Raw genomic sequence first — 19,736 nt, 5'->3', positions numbered from 1 at the left:
CGAGGTATGTAACCACGTTTATATTCCTTTATTGAGTCAGTGTGTCTGTGAGTTAGAGAGAAAGAGAGACACAGAAAGAGAAACAGTTCGCTTTAACACCCACCATGCACATAAACCAGGCTTATTACCATTGTGTTCAGGATATGAAAAAATGCATATTTCACTGGCCAGAAACATAAAAATCACACTGTCTAAAACAAGTCCATTCAATAATTACTTTAAAATTTCCACAATATACTGTTGTTCTTGTTGTTGAGTATTTTTGATAAACTCTGTTTTTCTGACTGATACTGTGTGGTGCTTTTGGTTATCATGTTGAGCCAAAAGAAATGTGTTCTTGTGAGATTTTCTTTTAAATTGTTAATATTTAAGAGGAAGAGCTGCAGCAAGCTGCACATTTGTGGAACACCCACATAATACGCAGAAGCAGAAATGCAGTTGCTCCAAGTGGACGTCCGATTCTCATGTACACCATCCCTAATCTTTTTGAAGGACAGGATCATTGAAAGAGGTTGCTCGGGAGGCAGTGGATGCTTGTAAGCAAGAATGCCAACAAAAAGGACCTTATACCTGTGATGGAACAGTTTTCAGCTTGTGTTGCCTTATAATGTCAGAGAACTTCTTACTTCCACCAAGCACAGCCCATGAATCCACTGAACTGTATCTCTTCCTCAGAGCCTATATACTGAAGGAATTATAAACCTAAAAACATTGGGCTTTGGGAAGTTTTACTGACAATAGAAAAGACAATTATTACTATTTTGTTTTGATTTTCTGTTAAGATCATAGCAAATGAATGTCTAAATATATTTAACCAAATCTATGTTCTCCAGTGAAGAATCAAAATTAAGTCAGGTCCTTGACATTTACAAGTCCCACAGCCCCAACTGCGACTACGGTTCCTGTACTGCTACTTTTTCTTTTTCATTTTAAGCGGAGATCTTTAGTTGCAATGACACTACTACAATCCAGTTTTTGAGAATTTGTATCCTTTATTTTTAAACAAAGAAGGGATTACTTAAGTGTTTTATAATGAAATTGAACCCAATCTGGTTGATTTTGGGATGTCACCTTTTCAATTATATCTTTTTACTACAAAGAGCTTTATAAAAGTAGCATTGCTTTTCTTTTTTTTATATTTTGACTGAGACACTTATGCAAAAAACAGGTGTTTTGTTCCCATCTACCAAAAAAAATTTGAGTGTTCAGGGACAACGCAAGAAGGCCATGAGTGATGCTGAGCTGCCCAGCCTACCTTGTACTGCTCACACTCTCCATCTGGTTGTTCACGAGGGCCTTCTGTCACAGAGGAGTGTTGCTGATGCAGTGGCAGTTGGCCGCAAAATAGTTGGACATTTTAAACATTCTGCTTTGGCCAGCTCCCGTCTCAAGGACATTAAATTACAGATCAACCAGCCTGCGAAGCGGCTCCAGCAAGACGTTCAGACCCGCTGGAACAGTACCTTTTATATTGTGGCATGCAGAGGAATCTCAACAAAGAAGCTCACAGAGAGATTGCAGTTCAACCCCAAACTGGTAGGGGGAGCTCTTTATTAAAACACACCTCGGTACCACACTGCTTGCTCATAGGGGGTCATATGATATGATTGTTGGGGTTTTCTCTGTATTTATTATTGTGCGATCTATTGTACAATATAAAGCACCTTGAGGCGACTTTTGTTGTGATTTGGCGCTATATAAATAAAATTGAATTGAATTGAATTGAATTGAATTGCTTCAGAGGGTCAATAAACACAAGCCTGAACTCACTCATGGTACGACATTCTTTCATCAACAATAACTGTCATTGAACTCACTACAGCATAAACACAACATTCAATGTAACAGCCAAAAGCAACATAAACATAAACAACAAAACAAGAACATTAAACAGCAGCACATTTCCCAAGGCATGATGGGAGAGAACAGCCGCTCCCCCAACACGCCACACAGCCCCCACCTGAGTGGTTAGCTGTCCCCAGCAACCGGCATGTCCAAAGCAAAGTCTCTGAGGTGTTGGGGAAGGCGACGGTGTCGTTGAGGACGTTCCGTCGGTCCCCCAGCCGCCTCTGAGGCCAGGTTGGGGGCCTGCGGTTGAAGCTGGGGCCCTGGCTCCTCCCTGGGTGGACTCAAGGGCTGATAGGGTGCCAGGCGATCACGATGGAGTACGACCACCCTGTTCCGCTTTGACCAGCCACACCCTGTAGACCACGCCGGACAGCCTCTCGAGAACAGTGCAGGGTCCAACCCACTGGCTCATCAGTTTGGGAAAGCCCTTTCTTCCTCTCCGGGCTGTAGACCCACACATGCTGACCTGGCAAGAGTCCTTCACCCTTGCAGCGGGTATCATAAGCTCGCTTCTGCCAGGAGCCTGCATCTCGGAGAGCCTGCCTGGTCAACTGGTGCACCTCACGTAGCCGGGCGAGGAGGTTGTGGAGGTAGCCCAACCCGGGGTCCCCGCACACTTCTTGCTCGGGGGGGGATCCAAACACCAAGTCCACTGGGGTACGAAGCTCATGACCGAACATCAAGGCCGCTGGAGTGCACTTAGTAGATTCCTGGACTGCAGAACAGTAGGCCATTAGGACCAGGGGAAGGTGTTGATCCCAGTCACGCTGCTGGCGGGAGGTCAGGATAGCAAGCTGGGTGGCCAGGGTGTGGTTGAAGCGTTCCACCAACCCATCACTTTGGGGGTGCAGTGGCGTCGTCCGGGTCTTCCTGATACCCAGCCGCTGACAGACCTCCTTAAACACCGCAGCCTTAAAATTCCGGCCCTGGTCGCTGTGCAGTTCCTCTGGTACCCCGAACCGGCAGAACATCTCGTTGACCAGACGCTCAGCGGTGGTAACAGCACTTTGGTCAGGGACTGCATAGGCCTCAGGCCACTTAGTGAAGTAGTCCATGGCAATCAGGACATAGTGGTTCCCCTGGTCTGTGGTGGGGAAGGGTCCCAGGATGTCCACACCAACCCGCTCCATGGGAGCCCCCACCTGATACTGCTGCAAGGGGGCATGAGAGCGTTGGGAAGGCCCTTTCTGAGCCGTGCAGGCATCGCACCGATGGACATGGAGCTCTACGTCCTGGCGACACCCGGGCCAGTAGAACCGAGACCGAAGTCGCCGCAGAGTCTTGGTAACTCCAAAGTGTCCTGCCCCCGCCGCCCCATGGACCAGCTGGAGGACCCTGGACCGCAACTGTTGAGGTACCAAGAGCTGGAAGACCTCACGGTGACCCCCGGGAGCCTGCCAGCGGCGATAGAGGAGGCCGTTGTGAGGTTGGCCCATTGGGAGTAGAGAGCCTTGGTCTCGAGGTCCAGTGCAGATACTTCTGGCCATGATGGTCTCTGACCAGCCCCAATCCAACACTGAACCCGGGAAAGGGCAGGGTCTTGGTTCTGGTCGTGTTGCAGCTGTTGGGGATCCATGGCCTCTAGACCCTCGGTATCCCCTGCGGTGGACTGGGCCTGAAGACTGCTACAATGCCCACCCGGAACAGAGTCTCTCTCATGGCCGCCCTGTGGTGACGCGATCACTGAAGTCATGACGAACCTCAAAGTGGTAATCTTGCAACGTCTCCAACCACCGGGCTAGCTGTCCCTCCGGTTCTTTAAAGCTGAGCAGCCAAGTGAGGGACGCATGGTCTGTGCGCAGGAGGAACTTCTTCCCGTAGAGGTAGGGTCTGAAATGGTGGAGACCCAGGATGATGGCCAGCAGCTCTCGACGGGTGACACAATAGTTCCTCTCCGGTCTGCTGAGGGAACGGCTGTAGTAGGAGATGACCCGCTCCCCCTCAGGGCCTTCCTGCGACAGTACAGCCCCCACACCCGTGTTGCTGGCATCGGTGTCCACGACAAAAGGAAGCTGCAGGTCTGGGTAGGCCAGCACCGGTGCCTCAACCAGTGCAGATCGGAGCCGATCAAATGCCACGGCACAGTCCTCACTCCAGCGGAACTCCCGCCCTTTGTGTGAGCTGGTGCAGGGGCTTGCAATGGTAGCAAAGTCCTTGACGAACCGCCGGTAGTATGATGCCAGGCCAAGGAAGCTCCGCAACTCAGCAGGGTTGCCCGGAATGGGCCAGTCCTTCACAGCAGCCACCTTTGCAGGGTCGGTGGAAACCCCTGCTCCGCTGACAACGTGACCCAAGAAGGTTGTCTCCTTTCGGAAGAGGTGGCACTTTTTGGGGTGGAGACGAAGGCCAGCCTGGCGGATAGCATGGAAAACCGCAGTCAGGTTAGCCAAGGCTTTCTCGAAGTCTGTCGCGTGGACGAGGAGGTCATCCAGGTAGACCACACAGCAGTCGCGGGGAATGTCAGCCAGAACCCTCTCCATTAGGCGCTCAAATGTGGCTGGGGCATTGCAGAGGCCGAAGGGCATCACCTTAAACTGCCATAGTCCCTGGCCAATGGAGAAAGCAGTCTTTGGGCGGGCCTCTGGCGTCAGCTCCACCTGCCAGTAGCCACTGCGCAAATCGAGGGAGCTGAACCAGCAGGACCCAGCAATGTCGTCGAGGGCATCGTCAATCCGGGGCAACGGGTAGGAGTCCTTGCGAGTGACGCTGTTGAGTAGACGATAGTCGACACAAAATCGCCAGGTACCATCCTTTTTCCGAACCAGTACGGCTGGGGCCGCCCAGGGGCTGTTTGAGGGTTCTATGATGCCTGCCTCTGCCATTTCCCTGACCTTCTGCTCTGCTGCGCACGCTTGGCAAGGGAAGGCGACGAGGGCGGAGGCAGATGGGCTGTGCATCCCCAGTGTCAATGTCGTGTTGTACCAGGCTGGTTTGCATGCAGTCCTCATCCTTGGCTGCAAAGATGTCGGCAAACAAGTCGAGTATCTCCCGCAGCTGCCGTTGCTGATCAGCCTGGAGACCCTCGCAGCTCCTCTGGTATAGGTCCTCGACAGCTAGCTTGGTCTCTGTGGACAGTTGCTGTACCGCTGGTGAAGGAGAGGCCCCTTCCACCGCCAGTGGTGACAGGTCCTCAGGCTTCCTGACGCTGGCTGAAAAAGTGGAGGCAGGCAGCGGGACTTCCTTGGTGATGTGGAGTTGAGTAGGTTGCCAACCCTGCGGTCTTGGGCCGTCAGTACCAGGGAGGACTCCGGCCTGTACCAAGAAAAGCGTGGATTCAGTGTCTATCAGGGCTCTACAGGTGGTGCCGGCAAGGTCACAGGGCTGTGTGCACCTGGGCTGAGCACATGCTCCACTCTTTCGGCCTCAGTTAGAGCTGCCGCCAGGGTTTCTGGTGCATGCAGACGGATGTGCTCTTGTAGTCGTTTTGGCTGGAGACCCCGGACAAAAGCCTGGAGAGCAAGCTCTTCTTGCGCTGCAGCATCAAAAGCAGGGTACCCTCTACGTGCATAAAGACATAGGTCAGCAGCATAGGCACCCAGACTCTCCTCTTGTCTCCGTGGGCGGCTAGCAAGTTTATCTCGGGCATCATCCGCATGTGTACGGAGGCCAAACCTGCTCTGCATTGCTCTGGCAACAGCAGGCCAACTTAAACGTTCTTCTGGCTGAAGATCTGTGAGGATCTGTAGTGCCCTGCCTTCCAAGGCAAGGGCGACTTGAACAGCTGTCTCCTCTGTTGACCATCCATTTAGCTGAGCAGCCAGCTGTACCTGGATAAGGTAGGTCTCTGGAGGTGCTTCCCCATTATAGCGTGGCAGCTTCATGCTCCCCCGGACAGGAGCCCCGGATGGCGGCTGCAGCTGTACTGGGTCCTGGAGACAGTTGGCCTTGTCCCCCTCGGCTGCCAGCAGTGAGGGTGTGCTGCTCCCCAGCACCACCATGAGCGGAGGCTGGCTGGCTGCTCGTGGTCCTGGAGCCTGCAGCATGCCTTGGCTGCTCCGACAGCTTCCCAGTGGGCGGGGCTGTGAGGTTCCATCTGGTAAGCCCCACAGATCTTCCACTGGCTGGCTTGCTGCTGCCCGGAGCTCCCCCTGCTTCTTCAGTCGGGATCCATTCACCGCTTCCAGGCAAGTGATAAGCTCCTCAATCTTCCTCAGCTCCTCTTCCTCTTTCAGAATAGTGGCCATGCTCTTGGAATCCCACTTCTGACACCAATGTGGCATGCAGAGGAATCTCAACAAAGAAGCTCACAGAGAGATTGCAGTTCAACCCCAAACTGGTAAGGGGAGCTCTTTATTAAAACACACCTTGGTACCACACTGCTTCAGAGGGTCAATAAACACAAGCCTGAACTCACTCATGGTACGACATTCTTTCATCAACAATAACTGTCATTGAACTCACTACAGCATAAACACAACATTCAATGTAACAGCCAAAAGCAACATAAACATAAACAACAAAACAAGAACATTAAACAGCAGCACATTTCCCAAGGCATGATGGGAGAGAACAGCCGCTCCCCCAACACGCCACAATATGATACAGTCATGGATCGAGCAGAAACGGGCTCTGGGAATATTTGTGTCTGAATATGGACTCCCTGATACGCTCATGGCTCACCAGTGGACACTGCTGGAGAAGGTGATATCTGGAGAAGGAGAAGGTGAAATCTGTTCTTCATCCATTCGAGGAGTTAATTCGAAAAGTCAGCTCTTCAGATACCATGGCCACAGCCGTCATTCCAGCAGTCACTGTGCTCCACAGATTTCTAACAAGGGAGACTGATGAGGACCATGGGATCAAAGCAATGAAGGGAACTTTGGCTGCAGCTGTCAGGACGCAATTCACTGATGTGGAGGAAAACCCACTCTATAACATCACCTCGCTACTGTGTGTGACTGTAACTGTGTGACTGTGTGTGAATATAACTGTACGCAACTGTATGTGTCTGTGACTTTGTATTTAAATTTGTGAGACTCCAGCTTTCAGATTGGCTATGTATGTGTGAATATGACTTTTTATGTAACTCTGTGTGACTGCAAAAAATGGTAAGCAAACCTATTGTCAGCTAACTTTTTTCTTTTGCTGTTTTAGATATAAAAATTGTTTTTTACTCCAGCAACTGCTGCAAATGCCAAATTGATGCTGAAACTTGAGCTGCTAAGGTTGCCTGGAGACAAGCAGGACCATCATGACCTGAATGAACCACCTTCAAGAAAAGCACGCAGTGAACAGCCCATTACTAGTCTGGACAGCATGTTTGATGAAATTGCAGATGAGCAGGCATCAGCATCGGTGGGCAGAGCTGCGGTAAGTTCTAGTGTAAAGTTAGAGACATATCTTGGAGAGGCCGCAATTTTACGAGAATACAAACCACTACAATACTGGATGGTTAATAAAGTGCGGTTCCCAAATCTGGCTAAACTGGCGGGCAGATACCTTTCAGCACCATGCACAAGTGTTAACAGTGAAAGGCTGTTCAGCTCAGTGTCACACATTGTGAATGGAAGCAGAAACAGGCTCACAGCTGATCATGGAGAGATGATTCTTTTCATCAAAAAGAACCTACCTCTCAATTTCCCCAAAACAGCTTAGTTCAGAGATCACACCATTGCTTTCTGACTGAAGTTTTTTTGTTTGATTAAAATGTGGACACTCCGCAATAGGTGGTTCATTAATGTTATGTGGATCTGAAAGCTGTAGACAGTGCCAAATAGTTCACTGTTATTCTGTTTGGATATAATATGGACATTGTGCAATAATTTATTAGACGTGTTTATTTTATTCTAAAACCTAATTTTTATTTATTTTATTCTGAACAGAAGTGTTTATTTTTCAATCTGAAAGTTGGAGAGAGTCCCAAATAGTTCAGTGATATTTTCTTTATTACAATGTGGATACTCTGTAATAGGTTCATTAATGTTATGTCTATCTGAAAGCTGAAGACAATGCAAAATACTTTAGCTATTTTGTTTGTTTGTTTACAATATGGACATTCTGCAATAATTTAACAAAAGTGTTTATTTTATTCTGAAATCTAATTTGTATTTTTTTATTCCAAACAGAAGTGTTTATTTATTATTCTGAAAGCTGGAAACAGTGCCAAATATTTCACTAATATTTTGTTGAATTACAATGTGGACACTCTGCAATAATTTAACAGAAGTGCTCATATATTTTACTTGAAATTTTATTTTTGTGGTCATTATGTGTGCCTATGCCAAGAGGCACACATATTACTATTCGTCGGATTTATTCTTCTTCTTCTTCTTATTATTATTCTCCATCTTCCGCCTAAATTTCGGCACGTATCACGCCCCGCAGTTTTGAGAAAAGCTTTGGTGTGCTATGACTTTTGGTGTTTATGAATTTTATAGTTTTTTAAATATTAATATTTTAGTGAAAATTTTCCAGCGCCTCTGCTGCGAACAGTTTTGACATTAGGGTTACATATTAGATCATTTTGTGCGGCTGGAGCTGGACTATTATGTCATGACTTTTGGTGTTTATGACTTTTATAGTTTTTTAAATATTAATATTTTAGTGCAAATTTAGGCCAATTCATCTTTTGGCGCCAAATAAACAGACTTCATTTGTGGTGTGTTGGCGCCATCTTTTGGTCCCATTGAAACAAATTTCAAACTTCATTTGTGGTGTGTTGGCTCTCTCTAGTGGTATGCCGGGAGTGGTACAGCCTGTCTACCCTTATTTGGATACCGTAATGACGACAATATCAATGGCGCCAAGACAGCCTCGCTGCTTTCAGGAACCATTGAGGTTTTAAGGTTGCGCGAACCATTGAATAGTTACGGTAAACACAATGGCTTCTATGCTTGGTGGAAAACTCCATATCCCACAATTCATAGCACACCTCTGGAGTTAAACAATGGCGGCCACCACTTCGCTTTTATATGTCTTTTATTAGTGTTTCTAGGTCACAAAATAAACTTTTAAGATATTTTCAGGCGAGAATGTAGGTGTGTAAACTTCAAATATCTGCTTGTTTTATCAAGACATCCCATATTAGCGACAATGCTCTGACGACCTCGGTCCTGCCTGACAGCTAGCCGGGTTACCTAGCTAGCTGCCGCGACTTGGCTGCAAATGGACAGCGAGGGACTCTCTCTCTCCTTTCACCTCCCGGTCTCTCGCAAATGCTCGCACAGAATTGGAGTTACAGCTGGATGTGGAAAAATAACTGAGTTGTTTGGTGGTGCTATAATGCGGAGCTACAACAGTGGGCAGCTATCCACCGTGTATGACAGAAAGGACATGCTGCAACCGCCGATCGACCGGTGTTTGCTAACGCGAGGTCAATCATGGATCAGGGAAAGCGAAGGCAGGAGCGTGAGGTGAACTGAATTTCAGGTAAGAAGTTATGACCTGCACTCTATTTGGGTCAGATATAAACCGAGTTTAGGTGTAGTTTATTTAGCAGCAGTTCTCTTATGTGTTGCTGATAGCCGGCTAGCTAGCTAGCGCCGCTAGCGACCCTTCAAAAAGCACCCAGGCTTGGCTTATATTGAGGCGGGTGAAACTCGTGTCAGCACCCGGTCGCCGCCGACAGTATGTGTTTTAGCTGGACTTATTTTTCGCTTTATATGGGCCGATGATGCTGGAAACCGAAGGCAGGAGCGTGAGGTGAACTGAATTTCAGGTAAGAAGTTATGAACTGCACTCTATTTGGGTCAGATATAAACCGAGTTTAGGTGTAATTTATTTTCGTTGACCTTTACAATCGTAATGCCACGGGAGTTTATATACAGCTGTGTGCGCACTAAGTTACTGACGTTGGACTTTATTTTATTCATTAGGGTTAGTTCATAGAGTTGCCGTGCTGTACAAACGGAATCGTCCCCACATTCAGAGAAAACATTATGATTTATTCTGTCGTTACGAAGCCTCCCTGTCATTCTCTCGCGTGTTGAAACGTCAATCATGAAACTGATCAATGATCGGCTGTTCGCTCTTATTTATCGCGCTAAACAACAGCAGCACGTTTAAGCTTGATCAGCTGTTGTTAGAATTCTTTTGATTTTAATTTCTAGTATCAGCTGATGTTTGCTGGAGCATGAAGATGAAATCAGGAGATGTCCTTACTGAATCATCAGAGCTGAACTGGTGATGGAGAAACAGGTTTACACTTTAGGTGACATGAATGAGTTGAAGGGAAGTTATGAGTTGTTTCTGAGAGACAAAGACCAAGCTCCTTTTTGTGTAGCTGACAGCTGGTAACTGTGCAGGGGCGGATCTAGCAAAGCTTTTGGGGGGAAGCTAGGGCATTAACAGAGAAAGGTGGACACAAAGATATACTTTTCTTTCTTACTCTCATATAAAATATTTAGCTTTTATTAAATAGTTATCTGAATCTCACAACCAAAGTTTGTATAATAATACACAGGATTGGCTGTAGACCATTGTTCATAATTCAGAACACTGTGTAAAAATAACAAAAACAAAAAGTGAATGCATGTGTGAAAAGTGGTCTATAATGTAATGCTTCAAAGTGTGTTCATGCAAACATTGTCGGGTCTGCCGTGGTACAATGGGACTTCTGCTCATGAACCTGTGTGCACAGCGCCTGCAAATCGGCGCTGTACAAAGTAACTTCATCTTTACACAAAACTGTAAGCTGTCATCTGTGAAGCGTGAGCGGTGTTTGTTTTTACCATAGTTCATGGTGGAGAATGGCTGCTCTTCTGAGTTTTGCTCTCTGTAGCCGTATGAATGGCAAACTACAGTGATTAGCAGCGGCATAGGCACACATAAAATTTCTTCTGAAATTTTCGCTTTCTAGTTTTTAATAATATTTTATTTTTTATCGTCAGCGAATAAAATAAAATCTGTCTTCCAATTCATTGCATTTTTTTTGTGTGTGTGTTGGAAGTATCGGGTTTTGTACTCGGTATTGGCAAGTACTCAGATCCAAGTATCAGTATCGTATTGGTTTAAAAAATTGGTATCGTTTCATCTCTAATTCTCATTCATGAAATCTTGTTTTCAATTTGACTAAACACATTGTGCAACTACTATTCACTTTATAGCATTATTTAACAATAAACAAACACTGATAGATGTTAACCTCCCTTTAATTTGTGTTTAAGAAGAAGAAAACACGGACTCTCGATAAACACTACAAAACTTAACTTATATGCCAATCTTCTGTGTCATTTATTCCATTCAACAATTGCATCAAACACAGTGCCTTACAAAAGTTACAAAATGATTGGTGAAAAAGTAAAATAAAGATACTTGAAAAATAAAGATACTTGAAAATGATTAATATTAAATCTTTTGATAAATTACAAAAAAAAGCATCCCCTCTAGCAGACATCTTATATCCTACAGAACTGCACCACAGACCTGTTGAAATGACCTTGAAAGATCGTAAGAACTCTGTAATTATAAACACAGTTCACCTCTTGCTGCCAACCAATATGAACTGATTAAACATGCTTAGTTAACATTTAAGCTCGTTAAACTTATAAGTATGAAACTTCCCTCCGCAGGGCTCTAGACTAACTTTTTGCCACGGTTGCACTGGTGTGCCTAATTTTTTTTCTTAGGCGCACCAGCACAAAAGTTAGGCGCACCCAAATTTTTCAACTGCATCGCTTAACACCAGAGTTTTACATGTGCACTTTTTGGGTGGAAAATTGCTGTCCATACAGACAATATTGATTTGTAAATGATTAACTAAAAATCTTGTCAACACAAAGTTCTTTATTTGGAGCACAGTTCTACAAGAAAGATACATTACTGAAAAAGTGCTTGTGCTTAAAGTGCTTTGGCACTCTTTGGTAATATTGTAGACAGTGTTAAACTTAGTCATCACATCGGCCTCTTCTGATGACCTGTTTGCTGCTGCCTGTTGTTGAAAGGCAGTGGGGAGAGGGGACACTTGCACAGTGCATTTATCACAACATATAATGTGTTTTCTGGATACACTGTGCTTTTTCAGCGTTCAAAGATTGATGGCTCCATCTCAGAGTACTGGCTATGAATTTTTAGACGGATCAGGCCTTAACTTAACAAAAAGGTTATCAATAGTTCTTTTTGTCTGTCGGGCCTAGGCTACTCACTAGGGCTGGGTACCGTGACTGATTTCTATAACCCATTTGATTCTGATTCACAGGGTCCCGATTCAATTCAATTGTGCGTTTCATTATGTTTCCTGTTTTATTTTGAAAGAGGTCCTGTGTTCCTGTGTTCATTGTGTTTAGTTTTAAGCTTCCCCTGTGATATCGTTATGTTCATTTGTTTCAGCTGTTCCCCCATGTGTTGCCACTTCTCCTGATCACCTCATGTGTGTATTTAAGTCCTCAGTCTTCCTGTGTTCAGTGTCGCATCCTCCCTCATAGCTGTGTGTGATTTTCCCTGTGCCTTCTTGTGTATTAGTTTTCCTAGTTTAGTTTTGTATTGTTATTTGTGTCCCACCTTGCCAGCAATAAAGCTGTGTTTTTTGAGTTTACTTTTAGTCTCTGCGAGTTTGCATTTGGGTCCTTTTCTGCCTACACGCAGCTGTTTTGTAACAACACTAAATTTACATGAGCCAGGAAACTGAGCGTGTTGCTCCTTTATTACGGTCTTCTTGACAGCTTACAATTGTTTACAATTGTGGCTTGAATAACTTGATGAAAGGGTGAAACTAAAAAGAAAAAAAAGAAGAAGAAGAAAGGAGAAAAAGAAGAAGAAAAACGAAATTAAAATATGATTTAGCTCTTTGACATGTGAAATAAATGCACCAAAGGAAATGGCTAGTGCTAGAAAACATGCATGAAAGTTGCTACTAATGATAAACAGTCATTTTAGCAATCCTTTCATATGCAAATTAGATCGCTAGCATCATTTCTATGTTCATTAACAGCGCTCTAAGCAAAATCAACTTCTAGGATAAGGTTAATTCCTGGTACAAGTACATTCACAAAACAATCTCTAAATCAGCTCTGATAAAACATATAAAGCAAACCAGAACAGTCAATAAACTTACAGCCATTGCTTTTGAAGGTGTAAATAAAGATTCAGGACACAGGAGGTGAAATTTAGACATGGATAAGCAGGTTTTCTGTACAATGTTTTTTTTCCCCAACTGACTGAGGTATAAGCAGAAGTTTGCACCATCAGAAACTGAATTTGAATAAGTTAAATTCGAAATTTGAATTGCTCAGATTGAATCTGAATTGCTCAACTTGAATAAAAGATTCTAAAACTGAAATTGAATTAGCGTAATTGAAATCCATTGTACCCCCCTCCGTATCCCCCTCGCTACCCCCCTCCGCGAATCGCTACCTTATTGTGGTGGAGGGGTTCGTGTGTCACAGGGATCCCAGGGGCTATGTTGTCTGGGGGCTTTTGCCCCCTGGTAGGGTCTCCCATGGCAAATTGGTCCTGGGTGAGGGACCAGACAAAGAGCAATTCAGAAGACCCCTATGACAAGACCATCGAGAGAACAGTTCACCCTGCCCGGGATAGGGTTACCGGGGCCCTGCCCTGGAGCCAGGCCCAGGGAGGGGTGCCCGAGGGCGAGCGTCTGGTGGTCTGGCCTTAGTCCATGGGACCCGGCCGTGCACAGCTCAAAAAAGGGACATGGGCCCATCTTCCTGCAGCCCCACCATCCGCAGGAGAAACCATAGGGGTCGGGTGCATTGTGAGCCGGGCGGTGGGCAGGAGCGGAGGTCCTGGCGGACCGATCCCCAGCTACCAAGACTGGCAATTGGGACATGGAATGTCACCTCTCTGGTGGGGAAGGAGTCTGAGTTAGTGCGTGAGGTTGAGAGGTACCGGCTAGATATAGTCGGGCTCACCTCAACGCATGGCTTGGGCTCTGGAACCAGCCTCCTGGAGAGTGGCTGGACTCTGTCTCAGTCTGGAGTTGCCTCTGGTGAAAGGCGGCCGAATGGACTCCAGCATCTCCATTGCCGAAGCCACTGCACTGAGCTGCAGCTGCAAGGTAGTTGGTGCCTGTCGTGGTGGTAATCCCCGAACCAAATGGTGGACACCAGAGGTGAGGGGAGCCACCAAGCTGAAGGAGTCCTATCGGGCTTTTTTAGCCTGTGGGACTCTGGAGGCAGCTGATAGGTACCGACAGGCCAAGCGGAACGCAGCGTGGGCAGTGGCTGAACCAAAAACTCAGGTGTGGGAGGAGGTCGGAGAGGCCATGGAAAGACTTTCGGACTGCCTCGAAGAGATTCTGGCAAACCGTCAGGCGACTCAGGAGGGGGAAGCAGTGTTCTACCTGCACTGCGTATAGTGTGGGTGGAGCGCTGCTGACTTCGACTGAGAAAAATGTCAGGCGGTGGAAGGGATACTTTGAGGATCTCCTTAATCCTACTGGCATGTCTTCCGTGGAGGAAGCAGAGTCTGGGGACGAAGGGGATGACCCGCCAATCTCTGGGGGCGAGATCACTGAGGCAGTTAAACAACTCCTTGGTGGCAAAGCCCCTGGGGTGGATGAGGTCCGCCCTGAGTTCCTGAAGGCTCTGGATGTTGTAGGGCTGTCTTGGTTGACACGCCTCTACAATGTTGCGTGGGGATCAGGGATCTCAGGGTGGAGATCAGTACCTCTGGATTGGCAGACCGGGGTGGTGGTTCCCATCTTTAAGAAAAGGGACCGGAGGGTGTGTTCCAACTACAGGGAAATCACACTCCTCAGCCTCCCTGGGAAAGTCTAAGCCAGAGTGCTAGAGAGGAGAGTCCGTCCATTAGTCGAACCTCAGATACAGGAGGAACAATGCGGTTTTCGTCCTGGTCGTGGAACACTGGATCAGCTCTTCATCGTACAGTTGCAAAGGTGGATAGGAAGCTTGAATCTGCATTAATGCAAGAGAGTGGTTCAGTTGTAGCAAAGGTTTGCTTCTTTTGTGGAGCTGGGCATATGTTAGATCCTTCATTTGAAGGAAGGTTGCACAGTGAAAGATTATCCTTTTTGAAAGAGAATGCAGTGTGTTTTGGCTGTCTGTCATTGGGCACAAAAGCAAGGACTGTAGGAAACGTCTTCTAAAGTCTGTAATCAGAAACTTACACATGCACTCCAAGCAGAGGGAAAGTGTTTCAGTGCAAACTAAAGGAGAAGGAGAACCACCAGATGAAGGGTCTACGTATTCTGTGCAAAGCAGTGGTGTTACTAGGGCCGGTGAACAAAATTTCTCCATAATACCAGTTAGAGTGAAGTCCAAGAAAGGCAATCAGTCACTGATAACCTATGCTTTTCTAGATCACAGGAGTTCAGCATCATTTTGTACTGAAGGGCTCATGAACAGGCTGAACCTTTCAGAAAGGAAAACTGGCATACTCTTGCGTACAATGGGAGAAAATGGTCAGTAGCCTTATAGTTTCAGACTTGGAAGTAGCTGGATTGGATTTAGATCACTATCGTGACTTGCCTGACTTATTTACGCAGAAAAGCATGACCATTCTGTCATGGTTGGCTGTGTGGCAGGCAGGCAGGAGAGGTGGATCCAAAATGCAGGACTCAGACACAGGGGTTCAACTTAAAGCGCAGCTTTATTGCTGGGAAAAAACCTTGAATTAACTAAACTCACCAAAAAGACAACAAAAGACGGAATAGAGGAACTAAGGTCTGAAACACTGGAAAACAAAACTAAACCTGAGCAGATGACTAAACACAAGGAACACTGGAAACAGAACACACAGCTAGTTGAGGGTACGACGCGACACTGAGCAAGGGCAAACACAGGGCTAATATACACAGGGTAGTAATGAGGGAATGGGCAACAGAAGGGAGACACAGCTGGGAGAGATCAGGGCTGACGAGACAGGGGAACCAAGCTGCACACACTAACATAAGACAAAGACTTTCACAATAAAACAGGAAACATGAACCCAACACAAAGACGCAGACTCGACACTGAGAGACAGACAGAAAATGACACCTGGCACTAAACCCACACAAAACATGAGAACAAATCCTAATCACAAATAAACAGAAACAAGAACCAAGTAATCATCATCACCACCACCACCATAATCAGCAATACAAGAGAAGACATCCATCATTTAAAAATAAACCAAAACATAATAAACTCAAAATACTGGGTCCGATGGACCCAGAACCGTGACAGTACCCCCCCCTCCAAGGGCTGGCTCCCGACAGCCATAACAAAAAAACCAAAACGAAACAAGAGCACCAAACCAGGGCGGGCGGAGGGGGTCCAGGACGGAGGGACAGAAACCAAACAAAAAACAAGGAGCACAAGATGTCTGAAGGTTCTCAGTCATCCAGGTCATCGTAGTCAAAGGAGTTTGCAAAGAAAAGCGTCTGGACTTCTTTGAGTTGCTTGAAGACGTTTCACCTCTCATCCGAGAAGCTTCTTCAGTTCTAAGGTCAAATGGCCGAGAGTCCCAGATTTAAACCCAGTGGGAGTATCCCCCCAAGGAGGGACAAAGGACCCCCTGGTGATCCTCTAATCACATGCGCCAAGGTGTGAAAGTGGGTGTGGGACCTAATCAGCCAGGGTTTCGGGTGAGCCCATTGTGAAACCTGGCCCCACCCTATCATGTGATTTCCTGAGGTCAGATGGCCCAGGATGTGAGTGGGCGCATAGGCGTCTGGGAGGGAACTCAAAACTGGATTATAGATGGCAGACAGTTGGTGTCGTAAACCACCGCCTCTGTTCAAAGATGGTCGCTCACAGTGGACATAGATGGCCTCTTTCACTCCTCTTTCAAACCATCTGTCCTCTCTGTCCAATATGTGAACATTGGCATCCTCGAAAGAGTGACCTTTATCCTTAAGATGCAGATGGACTGCTGAGTCTTGTCCCGTGGAGGTGGCTCTTCTCAGTCCATCTGCATCTTAAGGATAAAGGTCACTCTTTCGAGGATGCCAATGTTCACATATTGGACAGAGAGGACAGATGGTTTGAAAGAGGAGTGAAAGAGGCCATCTATGTCCACTGTGAAACCAAAGTAAAGCTCAACAAGAGTCCATGAGAAGCGCAGGGGGTCGACCCGAGGTCGGCCGTACAGGAGCCAACACAGGTCAGGGGCCGGCCATGCACACGGCAACGGCAAACAGTTCAGGGGCCGACCGTGCACACGGCAACGGCGGCGACGGGCAAAAGGCTCCGGGGGCCGACCGTGCACACGGCAACGGCGGCGACGGGCAAAAGGCTCCGGGGGCCGACCGTGCACACGGCAACGGCGGCGATGCAGACAAAGCCAATCAGGAGGCCGGCCACTTGGAAGGCAGTGGCGGCCACTGAGCAGATCCGGAGGTCGGCCGCGATGCCAACGGTGGCGACGAACTCCATCTGGAGGCCGTCCTCGACGACCACGACGCCAACCCAGAGGCCCGGAAAGCGGCCGGCAGAGGCGAGGCGGAACAGGACGGACCAGGTCCCACGACGGCGTGGCAACCGCAGGACCAGACGAAGCTGAATCAGACGAGGCTGGACCAAACGAAGGCAAAGGCGAAGACGCGGAGGCTGGGCCAGGCGCGGATGAAGACGCGGAACCTGATGGCAGCGGGACTGTTGCAGGCGGTGATGTAGACGCTGCAGTTGAAGCGGAGGCCGATGAGAAGACTGCTGCAGGCGAGGCTGAAGCTGATTCAGACGCTGAAGAGGACGAAGACACGGAGGCTGGACGGGCGAGGACGAAGATGATGAGGCTGCGGCTGGCGAGGACGATGAGGCTGCGGCTGGCGAGGACGATGAGGCTGCGGCTGGCGAGGACGATGAGGCTGCGGCTGGCGAGGACGATGAGGCTGCGGCTGGCGAGGACGATGAGGCTGCGGCTGGCGAGGACGATGAGGCTGCGGCAGGCGACGGCGTGGAAGCCGGAGACGGAGGCGCTGCGGCTGGCGAGGATGGTGAGGCTGCAGCTGCCGAGGATGGTGAGGCTGCAGCTGGCGGCGGCGTGGAAGCCGGAGACGGAGGCGCTGCAGCTGGCGAGGATGGTGAGGCTGCAGCTGGCGGCGGCGTGGAAGCCGGAGGCGGTGAGGCTGCAGCTGGCGGCGGCGTGGAAGCCAGAGGCGGTGAGGCTGCAGGCTGGACGGGTCCCTCAGACCCTCCAGCGAAGACTGACGACGAAGGCCGGACGGGTCCCTCGGACCCTCCAGCGAAGACTGACGACGAAGGCCGGACGGGTCCCTCGGACCCTCCAGCGGAGACACGAGACGAAGGCCGGAGCGGTCCCTCGGACCCTCCAGCGGAAGCCATCGCTAAACCAGCAGATAAGGAGTCCACTGGCAGACACGAAAGCAACTGGCACTGCACTGAGCGTGGCGCTGGGGCCTGGACTACTGGAGACACAGGCGGCGCTGGGCAGCTAAGTGAGCTGCTGGGAGCTGGGCAGCTAAGTGAGCTGCTGGGAGCTGGGCAGCTAAGTGAGCTGCTGGGAGCTGGGCAGCTAAGTGAGCTGCTGGGAGCTGGGCAGCTAAGTGAGCTACTGGAGGCTGGGCCGCTGAGTGAGCTACTGGAGGCTGGGCAGCTGAGTGAGCTACAGGAGGCTGGGCAGCTGAGAGAGCTACAGGAGGCTGGGCAGCTGAGAGAGCTACAGGAGGCTGGGCAGCTAAGGGAGCTTCTGGAGGCTGGGCAGCTAAGAGTGATACCACAGATGAAGGTGGAGGTGTGATGGGTTGAGGATGGTGAGGGTGCAGTTTCGTCTTTAAAGGCGGATCGAGTGATTTGGCAACAAATAATGATGGAAAAGGTCGCTGGTGCCGCGAATACCAAGAGGCGAGGGCCTCCAGGAGGGCAGCTGAATCTTCTTTCCCTGGACTGCCCATATCAAACAGTTCGAAGCAGAGTCTCGCTCTCAGACCTGTGATTATTTGTCTTAACCTTTTGATGTCCATAAAACTGACGGTCAAAGTTGTGGATGACAATAAGTGATCAAAAAACACTACCTGAATAAGTCTCTTGGGCTTGTCTGCAGCGTGGATTACGCTTCGGCAGAAATCCTTCAACTGCTTGAGCATTTCCTCCTTCGTGGCAAAACCTGAGTCCGCTGGGTCCATTTTGTGGTCGCGTCGTTCTGTCATGGTTGGCTGTGTGGCAGGCAGGCAGGAGAGGTGGATCCAAAATGCAGGATTCAGACACGGGGTTCAACTTAAAAGCGCAGCTTTATTGCTGGGAAAAACCTTGAATTAACTAAACTCACCAAAAAGACAACAAAAGACGGAATAGAGGAACTAAGGTCTGAAACACTGGAAAACAAAACTAAACCTGAGCAGATGACTAAACACAAGGAACACTGGAAACAGAACACACAGCTAGTTGAGGGTACGACGCGACACTGAGCAAGGACAAACACAGGGCTAATACACACAGGGTAGTAATGAGGGAATGGGCAACAGAAGGGAGACACAGCTGGGAGAGATCAGGGCTGACGAGACAGGGGAACCAAGCTGCACACACTAACATAAGACAAAGACTTTCACAATAAAACAGGAAACATGAACCCAACACAAAGACGCAGACTCGACACTGAGAGACAGACAGAAAATGACACCTGGCACTAAACCCACACAAAACATGAGAACACAAATCCTAATCACAAATAAACAGAAACAAGAACCAAGTAATCATCATCACCACCACCACCATAATCAGCAATACAAGAGAAGACATCCATCATTCAAAAATAAACCAAAACATAATAAACTCAAAATACTGGGTCCGATGGACCCAGAACCGTGACACATTCATTAATGCAATATTCCCTGACAGGAAGATCTCGACAGACAGCCACACTTATAGCATATTAAGGTACTGGAGATAAATTCACAGGGGAGACCTATTGATCGGGACCAATGTTCCCAAGGCTTTAGAGCCATGGGATGTTGGTAGAAGTCAGGATGGAGATCCCTATGCAGTAAAAACTATGCTAGGTTGGACGGTGAATGGCCTTCTCAAAGAAGACTG

The 19,736-nt window shown here is 48.1% G+C and overlaps 1 protein-coding gene across 1 annotated transcript; it reads right to left on the bottom strand.

Moving 5' to 3' along the window:
* Nucleotides 1-2,129: 2,129 nt before the first annotated feature.
* On the bottom strand, nucleotides 2,130-18,853 carry LOC120432803. The gene is given in 8 exon segments (XM_039598010.1): nucleotides 2,130-3,364; nucleotides 3,533-4,694; nucleotides 4,696-5,100; nucleotides 5,193-6,050; nucleotides 16,947-17,363; nucleotides 17,446-17,692; nucleotides 17,838-17,968; nucleotides 18,719-18,853. Coding segments are annotated over 8 exon segments (4,590 nt in total).
* Between the last annotated feature and the right edge of the window lie 883 nt (nucleotides 18,854-19,736).

The sequence above is a fragment of the Oreochromis aureus genome, linkage group 14, assembly GCF_013358895.1.
Source record: "Oreochromis aureus strain Israel breed Guangdong linkage group 14, ZZ_aureus, whole genome shotgun sequence".
Lineage (NCBI taxonomy): Eukaryota > Metazoa > Chordata > Actinopteri > Cichliformes > Cichlidae > Oreochromis > Oreochromis aureus.
The sequence above is the reverse complement of the archived record's forward strand: the minus strand, read 5'-3'. Positions and strand labels throughout refer to the sequence as shown.